Below are 10,012 nucleotides of genomic sequence, written 5' to 3'. Positions count from 1 at the left end.
CAATGAATCCAAAGCTTGGGGTGGACGGGCCGACTGACGGAGGCTGCCTCGTCATGACGGCGCTGACGACAACGATGACGCACCTCGACCCAACCGCTGTTGTCTGGCTCCAGATCGGCCGAGGCGGGACGAGACCGACCCGGAAGCGGCGCGTCAAGGACAGTGTGGGATGTAGCAGCCGCACCAACTCCATTTCGTCTTGGGGCGTTATCTGGCTGCCGGACCTCGGAGTGAGCGACCGGCGGGCGAGGCTGTGGTTGGGTGCCGCGGCGACCGTGGATTGGGCCGGCGGTGGTGGTGGATGCACGAGAGCAAGAAGACCGTTGGGACGCCATCTCTCGAGCCCACATGTGAATTCGTTCCTGTACGGACTGGTATCATTAACTTTCAAATCAAAATTCAATTCATGGTTTGAGTAAGAAAGAAAATGCATGTCCAACTGTGAGCAATGCCCGATATCCTAATTCACAATATATTATAGACACACTAGAGCAATGATTCGGTGCCCAGACTCGTTTGCACCTGCGATGAAAGAAAATAAAATCAAAACAAGTAGTAAAAAAGTTCAAAAAATTTCAGTTTTCTTTGCATGGTTGATACTTTGATGCGTGAGGTCCACTTCAAATTTCAGAACATTTGGACATCTGAGTAGCTCTCGACAAAAAAAGACAAATTAAGATATGTAAAAATGTTTACTGTACTCTTCTCACCCAATTTGTCTTTTTCTGAAAGCTACTGATATATTCAAATGATCTGAAATTTGTAACACACCTCACGCATCAAATTATCTACCAAGCAAAAAATAAATTTGGATTTTTAGAATCTTTTGTGAATTATTTCTTGACCTGGTGTAGATGAGTCCGGACTCAGAGATGGATATTCAATAGACTCTATATTATTCTTAATAAATCTTAGTTTGGTACTCCTTCGATTTACAAACTAGTATAAGATATTTCAACTTTTTTCCTGACCAAATGTATATTGACATGTTTAGTGTGTTTTTCACTCATTCCAGTCCGTATTTGGTCTATATTGAAATATCAAATCATCTTATATTTATTAACTGAGGGAGTCAGTACTATTTATAATCAAATTCAAGGTTTTGCGTCTCACTCGATAAATGAACTTTATATTAATAAAATAGTTAAAAAACGCAGTTTTCTAAAGTTGGGTCTAATCGACGATCTACCCACATGTCAGTTTTCTCAAAATCGCAAAATTACCCTTCTCACAAACCCTATCTCCTCCTCCTTTCCCCATCCCGTAGCCACCATCCTCCACCCCACTACTCTCTCCGGCCGGCGCGCCACCGCCTTCCAGCCCGCCCCTCGTTTCCTCTGGCCGGCGGGCCACCCCACTCCCACTCCGCCCATAGGCTTGACTCGCCATTGGAGAGCACGGACGAGGCCAGCGCGTCTCCAGCGGGTAGACGAGGCGGCGCGCTCCCTGTCCTTGTAGCAGGGTGAGCTGGCGCCCTACCCCGCCCCCACTCCCTCTGCTCGGCCGTCCAGACGCAGGAGCTGTCCATCCCTCGTCGGTCCCCCTCTTCTACCACCGGCTGGTTCTTTCCAACAGCACATCCTAGCTGCTGCTTCATACATGGCGAACGTGGAAGAATCTCATCAAAGTAAAGGTCTTTAGTTATCTCTACTTTCTGTTCTGTAATTTCTGTGTGCTTCGATTGATACGGTAGGAGTCTGTTCTGTCTTGTAGAGTTTATTCGAAGGATACATTTCATGTAGAAATAGATGTTCTGTCGTATTTTTACTCATTTATGCTGCTGAAATTTGTACTGATTGTGTGTTTCGAAGGAGATGAAGCTACAAGGAGCTCCTGGTGTGAAGAGGTAAGCGTTGAATGGTCTTTTCCTTCTCCAGTTAATTTCTGTTAGTACATTTTGGCTATGAAACTTTCAAAATACATTCTGGCAACACTAAAGTTTATAATGGTATTTTGGAGTTTGACCGAAGTTTTAATGGTACACAGGCAATTTTCTGCTCATAGTCTCAGCCACACTCTGCTGTTCTTACGCTCTTGATCTGGTCTGCCGTCGTCCCTCCCCCTCCCTCAACATCCTCTGTGTCGGTCCAGTCCTCGCCGGGCCGTCAGCCCTGCAACCAGCACCGTCCTGCCATCTGTTGCACTACTCCTCCTCATATCCCTCCCCTCCCACCGCTCTCTTCCACTCCGTCCTGAGCGCATAGCCCCGGCTCACCAGACCATGCTTCTGCGGCACGGTGCACCTCTCTGCGCGCCACGACCGCCAGCAGGAGGCCTCTGCGCTGGAGGTGGCCGCCACGGCTCCACGCTGGCGCGACCCAATGTCCTTCGCCAGACCTGCTTCTTGTGGGCTGCAAAGACGAGCGGAGGAGCAATCAGGTTAGCTCTCCAGACCGCTGATTTATGCCACACCCATGATCGCTAATTCAGTGATTTTGTTTGTTGCCTAGCTGTAATAAGCTTATTGATTCTTTCAAGCCTAAGTCCAAAGTAGATTCATAGTGCTTGAAATATGTGTTTGGTGGCATCGTTGCCATCTGCCTCCAGTAAAAAACTTGCAATTTAGCAGAAACTTGAAGATTTGGGTTGTTGTTTACTGCCACTTTGACTATGTGCTTAAGTCTCTATCGGTAGCAGAGGATCGATGATTTCCTTCTTACCTACAACTCTCCACCGTTATATACTTAATGTGCCAGTCTTCATGAATTGTATGGCAATGGATGCGTCAATATTAGAACAAGAAGATTTATCGAATGGAACATGAGAAGCAAGGTCATATTGCTATTTTGGGGGAAGAAAATGTTCCCTTCACTGCCTGACTCCCGATGATATACCCACTAACATACTTGCATGTTGATCCAACATTAGTAGGATGATATATACACTTGAGACTAACCCATTTGAACCTCAACTTTGCCCCTCCACTGTTCACATATTTCTGCTCAGTGGCCTGAGGAGCTAGGGTTCTGCCGGTTCTAGGGCGGAGATTGTAGGGGAAAGATGGAGGAAGACGAGGTCGAGGGCGCGGCGGCCGGCGGCTCAGTGCCGTCCTTGCGTGGTGGAGAAGAGGCGGCGGCGGCGCAAGAGGCGGCTAGGGTTAGGTCTCCCGGCTCCCTAAGGGAAGCTGAGCAAATACTGATTGCTTCTTGCTTCCTTAGATTGATACATCTCCTCTCTTTATATAGAGAGGTTTACTTGACTCGTAAGCAAACGACCCTAATAACGATAAGATAATTGGGCTAAGCCCCTAATAACGGTAAGATAACTTGGGCCACAGCCCACTGGGCTAAGCCCCTAATATGCCGGTCATAACACTTCTCTCCGCCTGCACAAACAGCTCGTCCTCGAGTTGTAAGGCGGGGAAGCGCTTGCTGAACTCCTCGAGGTGATCAACCAGCGTCAAACACCTCCGCGACAGCTGGGGCGGCCAGGTCGTCGAGCCCGGCGGCAACGGCGTCCTCCTCAATGTAGTCTGCAGCCTCAAGGTAGAATAGTCGGGGGCAGACGTGGCCGGGCATGTAGGTCTCGTCGCAGTTGAAGCACAACCCTTGGCGGCGACGCTCGAGTACCTCGGCCGAGGTGAGCCGGCGGAACGGGCGCGCCGCGGTAGCGGCAAGGGGTGCCGCGGAAGCTTGAGCATGCCGACCTTGCGCGGGAACATCTAGCCAGGGTGGCGGCCCGGCGGCCCGGGACGGTGATGCCTGCTGGATGGCCACCGCGCGGTGCTCGAACGCGCGGGCATAGTACATGGCCGTCTGGAGGTCCTGGGGTCCCTGCAGCTCGATGTCCACGCGGATATGATCTGGCAGACCGCCAACGAAGAGTTCGGCCCGCTGTGAGCCGTCACGCCGGACGCGTGGCACGCCAGGGCCTGAAAGTGGTCGGTGTAGTCCTGCACTGTAGAGGTGAAGGGAAGGCGGCCCAACTCCGCCAGCCGGCTCCCACGTATCGGTAGTCCGAATCGAAGGAGGCAGAACTCGCGAAAACGCTCCCATGGGGGCATGCCGCCCTCGTCCTGCTCGAGGGCGTAGTACCACGTCTGTGCGGTGCCGCGGAGGTGATAAGAGGCGAGCTAGGTGTGGTTCGACACGAGCGTCCGTTGCCCCCGGAAGAACTGCTTGCACTGGTTGAGCCAGTTGAGGGGGTCCTCGGCACTGTCGTAGGTGGCGAAGGCGAGCTTGGCGAAGCGCGGCGGTGTCTGAGCATGACCGTCGTGAGTGTACGACTCGGGGGTACGGAGCAGCAAAGAGGATGGCGTTGGTCCGGTGTGCACGGGTGGTCGTAGGAAAGCGGTGGCCCGTTGAAGCCAGCGTGGAAACCCGCGGAGCTGGAGGGCCCGTCCTACGGCAGGGAGGGCGGCGGCTGGTCGCGACCATGGTGTAGACTGGCGGCGGTGACGTCCCGGCCAACCAGGCCGGAAGCTGGGACGGCGAGGGCGGGAACCGCACTTGCCGAATCGGCACGCCCGCCGGCGCGGTTGTAGTCAGCCTGGTGCTTGGCGGCGGAGGCGCCGGCAGCGGCAGCTGCTGCTGCCTGGAAACGGCGGAGGAGGCGGGTGCGGCGATGGCCGTGGCCGGCCATTGTGGCCAGATCGAGGCGGTGGCGGGGGCTGGCTGTAGCTGCAGCGAGGGCTGCAGCGGCCCGACCAGCGTCGCAGTGGCCCCGTGGTGCGGTGGCGGCGAGGACCCGGGTGGCGTGGGTGACGCGGCGAGGGCCGGCGCCGGCCACTGCGGCCATTGGGGCGCGGCGGCGGGCGGCGGCTGAAGCGGCTAGTGGTGGTGTAGAGGCCCGGTCGGCGCCGCGGGTGCCGAATACCACGGCAGGGCGGCTGGCGGCCCGTATGGGCCGGCTAGGTATAGCCGTATCCCCTGGACGGCGGTGACGAGATCGTTGAGGACCTCGGTGATCTCCGCCGGGGAGTAGACAGCGTCCGGTGGTGCGGTGGAGGGCGCCGTCATCTGGGTGGTGGCGGCGCCGGAGGATGCGACCAGCGGCGCGGACGGGGAGGGCACAGCGCGGTGGTGACGGTCGGCACCGGAAGCGGCGGGATGGGCGGCGGCGAAGACATGATCGGAACTGAGCTACCTGATACCAAGGTGTTAGGAGCTAGGGTTCTGCCGGTTCTAGGACAGCGATTGTAGGGGAAAGATGGAGGAAGACGAGGTCGAGGGCGCGGCGGCCGGCGGCTGGGTGCCGTCCTTACCTGGTGGAGAAGAGGCGGCTAGGGTTAGGTCTCCCGGCTCCCTAAGGGAAGCCGAGCAAATACTGATTGCTTCTTGCTTCCTTAGATTGATACATCTCCTCTCCTTATATAGAGAGGTTTACTTGACTCATAAGCAAACGACCCTAATAACGATAAGATAATTGGGCTAAGCCCCTAATAACGGTAAGATAACTTGGACCACAGCCCACTGGGCTAAGCCCCTAATATGCCGGTCATAACACCCATGTTTGACATGTATCAAGCGTGTGTTAGAGTTATATTGATGATGGCCTTTGGCCTTTTGTATTCTTGCCTTTTGGCATCCTCATGTACATTATATATATGGTGGCTTTGGCCTCCTAGTAATACAAGTTGCATATTTCCTGACATGGTATTAGAGCTTAGGTCAAATTTTTTCGCACGTGCAACTCATGCTTGATCCTTCCATCGCGTCGCCGTCGTCCTCTTGCCTGGCATGGCCGCTCCCTCATCTCCGCTGCTGCCATTTCTTTCCATCAGATTGTTGTTGTCTCCACTCTAGAGCGTGGCTAAACGCCGCTCCCGTGCATCTTGCACCTTCCGGCTCCTCCAACTGGTTCACGCCGGCCTGGCCGCCACGGAGGAGGTTCTCCACCGCCGCCGGTGAACTTCAGGCTGTCGCCCGGCGCTCCTTCGGCTGCCGCTCGCAGCCCATCGGGCGCTGCTCCTCCGGCCTCGTCTTCCCGTCGCCGCCCGGCTGCTCCTCCGGCCCCGTCTGCCCGTCGCCGTCCGACTCCGGCCCAGTCTGCCCGTCGCCGCCGGCCCCTCCCGCCCGTCGCCGCCGGCCGCCCGTTTGGCCCCGGTCTCTCCGTGCAGTTGGCATCCGCGTGCGCTCGCGTGGTCGTGTGCGTGTGTGAAACTGCCGCACTTTCAGTTCCCGTTCAGATCAGATCGATTCCTGCGATTCCGCAGGCGCTGGTTGCTTGGGCTCCTGGTGGGCCGCTGTGAGTGGTTTGCCAATTCTTTCGGCTCTTGGCTCTCCTGCTGACTTCTAAAAGAGAGAGAGAGAGACAAAAAAAAGAAAAAAAAGAAAGAGTGCAATGTTTTCATCTGGTACACCTCTCCCTCACCGCTCGATGTTTTTTGGCGGTGTTCCATATATTGATCCCGTCTCGCACATGAGCCGTTCCTCGGTGCTTGGTGCTCGCCCACTTGGAGGTGGTGGCTGTCGCTCTACTTCGACACCTATTGCGACATCCATCGATGCTGCTAATCGCTCTACATCGACTCCTATTGCGGCTTGTGCGCACGGCGGTGACCGCTCTATGTCGACTCCCCATGTGGCTTCCACATGTGGCTCTATGTTGACTCTACCTTCGGCTTCCATGGGTGGTGGCGACTGTTCATCGTCGGCAGATGCTTCTACCTCGACCTCTTCTGTCCTGTCCTTGTCTGCATGTGAGATTGCACAGCTGCGATGCCTGCTTGATGCTTGGGATTCTTCACCGACAGTTTCTGCAAGTTCTGTGACTGACTCTTCCGGCATTGAGAAACCACTTCCTACTCATTCAGGTACATCCCCATGGATTCTTGATACTGGAGCGTCTTTTCGTATGACTTATGATTCTTCAACTTTGACCTCCGTTCGACCTGTCGAGTCTCCTGTTCGTGTTCTTACGGCTGATGGCACTCCCCTCCCTGTAGCTCGTCGAGGCACTCTTAGCACTTCTTCATTTCATGTTCCCTCTGTTGCTCGTGTTCCTTGACTTACCATGCAGCTCATATCTGGTGGTCAGATTGTTGACTCTAGTTGTAGGGTCATTCTAGACTTTGATTCATGTTCTGTTCAGGATCGTCGCACGGGCGCTCTACTTGGTGCTGGCCCTCGACGTTCTGATGGTCTCTGGGAGCTTGACTGGCTTCGTCTTCCCTCCGCTGCCACCTCTGCCAGTCTCGCAACCCCTGTTGTTGCATCTACCAGCTCTTTTCAGCAGTGGCATCATCGTCTTGGCCATTTATGTGGTTCTCGTCTCTCGTCTCTGGTTCATCGTGGTGTTCTGGGGTCTGTCTCTGGTAACGCTTCGTTGGATTGTATGGGTTGTCGGCTTGGTAAGCAGATTCAGCTACCCTATCCTCACAGTGAGTCAGTGTCTGAGCGTCCTTTTGATCTCGTTCACTCTGATGTTTGGGGTCCGGCTCCCTTCGCTTCGAAAGGGGGTCATCGCTATTATATTATCTTTATAGATGACTTTTCTCGGTACACTTGGATCTATTTCATGCCTTCTCGTAGTGAGGTCTTATCTATATACAAAAAATTTGCTGCCATGGTTCATACCCAGTTTTCCACTCCTATTCGTGTTTTTCGTGCAGATTCAGCTGGTGAGTATATCTCCCATGCGTTGCGAGGATTTCTTGCTGAGCAGGGTACTCTTGCTCAGTTCTCTTGTCGTGGTGCTCATGCTCAGAATGGCGTGGCTGAGCGCAAGCATCGTCACCTTCTTGAGACGGCGCGTGCGATGATGATCGCCGCCTCTCTTCCTCCTCACTTATGGGCTGAGGCTGTTACTACTTCCACCTATCTCATCAACATTCAGCCATCTGCTGCTCTACAAAATGGTATTCCTCTCGAGCGTCTTTCTGGTCGTTCTCCTGATTATTTGGCGCTCCGTTTGTTCGGTTGTGTCTGCTATGTTTTGCTTGCCCCTCGTGAACGCACCAAACTGACCGCTCAGTCTGTTGAGTGTGTCTTTCTTGGATATAGTGATGAGCATAAGGGCTATCGGTGTTGGGATCCTGTCGGTCGCTGGATGCGTATTTCCCGGTATGTGACCTTTGATGAATCTCGTCCCTTCTACCCGCGTCCATCCTCCTCGTCTTTTTCTATGGAGGACATCTCTTTTCTTACTTTTCTAGATACACCTCCCTCTGTGCCCAGTATTCCTACTCCTCATCCTGCTGTTGCAGATCCGACGCCGTCCTCTCCTACGGTTTCTTCTACTCACCGTCGCATGATTCTCCACCTTCTTCGCCGATAGCTTCCCCTTCTCCACCTTCATCGCCGATAGCTTCCCCTTCTCCACCTTCATCACCGATACATTCCCCGTCTCCACCTCCAGTGATTCCACCTCTTCCGTCCTTTCCTTTCCATTATACTCGCCGTTCACGTGTTGTGAATGAGTCTACCGATGTGCCCTCTACTTCTGGTGTGTCGTCTCCCTCCTCTCATCAGACTTATGGTCTTCGTTCTCGGCCTTGTCCGCCCCCTGACCGATATTCCCCTTCTCGTTATGGTCTTTCGGCCGTTCTTGAGCCGACTTCTTATCGAGATGCTATTGTTCATCCTGAATGGCAGTTCGCGATGGCAGAGGAGATTGCTGCCCTTGAGCGCAACGGCACATGGGACCTGGTTTCTCTTCCCCCCGTGTTCGTCCCATCACTTGTAAGTGGGTCTATAAGATTAAGACTCGCTCTGATGGTTCTCTTGAGCATTATAAAGCTCGTCTTGTGGCTCGTGGCTTTCAGCAGGAGCATGGTCGTGATTATGATGAGACTTTTGCTCCTGTGGCCCATATGACCACTGTCCGCACACTTCTTGCCGTGGCCTCTGTTCGCCACTGGTCTACGTCTCAGCTTGATGTTAAGAATGCCTTTCTTAATGGTGAGTTGCGTGAGGAAGTTTATATGCAGCCACCACCTGGGTATTCAGTTCCTGATGGCATGGTTTGCCGTCTTCGTCGCTCTCTATATGGCCTTAAGCAAGCGCCCCGCGCTTGGTTTGAGCGTTTTGCCTTTGTGGTCACTTCAGCTGATTTTTCGCCCAGTGCTCATGATCCAGCGTTGTTTGTCCATGTTTCTGCTCGTGGTCACACTCTTCTTCTTCTATATGTTGATGACATGATCATCACTGTCGATGATTCTAAGTACATTGCCTTTGTCAAGGCCCGTCTCAGTGAGCAGTTTCTTATGTCTGATCTTGGTCCCCTTCGCTACTTTCTTGGGATTGAGGTTTCCTCCTCCTTTGATGGCTTTTCTATTTTCCAAGAAAAGTATATCCAGGATCTTCTTGCTCGTGCGGCTCTTAGTGACGAGCGCACTGCTGAGACTCCTATGGAGCTCAATGTTAACCTTCGTGCTTCTGATGCTTAGCTCTTGTCTGATCCGACGCGTTATCGTCATCTTGTTGGGAGTCTTGTCTATCTTGCTGTCATTCGTCCGGATATCTCCTATCCTGTCCATATTCTGAGCCAGTTTGTTTCCGCTCCCACTTCAGTTCACTATAGTCACCTTCTTCGTGTTCTACGATATCTTCGTGGCATGATCTCTCATCGTCTCTTTTTTCCTTGTTCCAGCTCTTTACAGCTCCAGGCCTATTCAGATGCTACGTGGGCCAGTGATCCTTCGGATCGCCGTTCACTTTCTGCTTACTGTGTTTTTCTTGGTGGTTCTCTCATTGCCTGGAAGACGAAGAAACAGATTGCAGTTTCTCGTTCGAGTGCAGAGGCCGAGTTGAGAGCCATGGCTCTTCTGACGGCAGAGGTGACTTGGTTACGATGGCTACTGGAGGATTTTGGTGTTTCTGTTACTACACCTACCACCCTCTTGTCCGACAGTACAGGTGCTATCATTATTGCGCGGGACCCTGTGAAGCATGAACTTACCAAGCATATTGGTGTTGATGCTTATTATGTGCGCGCTGCTGTGCAGGATCATGTTGTTGCTCTTCAGTATGTGCCTTCCGAGTTACAGCTAGCGGACTTCTTCACGAAGGCACAGACCAGAGCACAACATAGATTTCACCTCCCCAAACTCAGTGTTGTCGAGCCACCATGA

General features: G+C 53.4%; 1 protein-coding gene across 17 annotated transcripts in view; it reads left to right on the top strand.

Annotated features, from left to right (window-relative positions):
- The first annotated feature begins 1,219 nt into the window (after positions 1–1,219).
- LOC119301206 (ycf20-like protein) overlaps positions 1,220–10,012 on the top strand; it is an 11,698-nt gene continuing 2,905 nt past the window's right edge. For 2 of the 17 annotated variants that reach the window (XR_005146954.1, XM_037578132.1), the window contains exons 1-3: positions 1,226–1,627; positions 1,812–1,846; positions 1,987–2,379. Coding sequence is in view for 10 of the 17 variants with exons in the window: in XM_037578132.1 (XP_037434029.1) it covers positions 2,222–2,379 (158 nt within the window). In the remaining 7 variants the exon portion in view is untranslated. Of the gene's footprint in view, positions 1,634–1,811; positions 1,847–1,986; positions 2,380–9,531; positions 10,002–10,012 lie in introns of those variants that run through there. The other 15 variants (XR_005146957.1, XR_005146955.1, XR_005146960.1 and 12 more) reach the window with 15 other exon arrangements.

The sequence above is a fragment of the Triticum dicoccoides genome, chromosome 5A (assembly GCF_002162155.2).
Source record: "Triticum dicoccoides isolate Atlit2015 ecotype Zavitan chromosome 5A, WEW_v2.0, whole genome shotgun sequence".
NCBI lineage: Eukaryota > Viridiplantae > Streptophyta > Magnoliopsida > Poales > Poaceae > Triticum > Triticum dicoccoides.
Note: the sequence above shows the minus strand (reverse complement) of the source record. Positions and strands in the feature narration are given on the sequence as shown.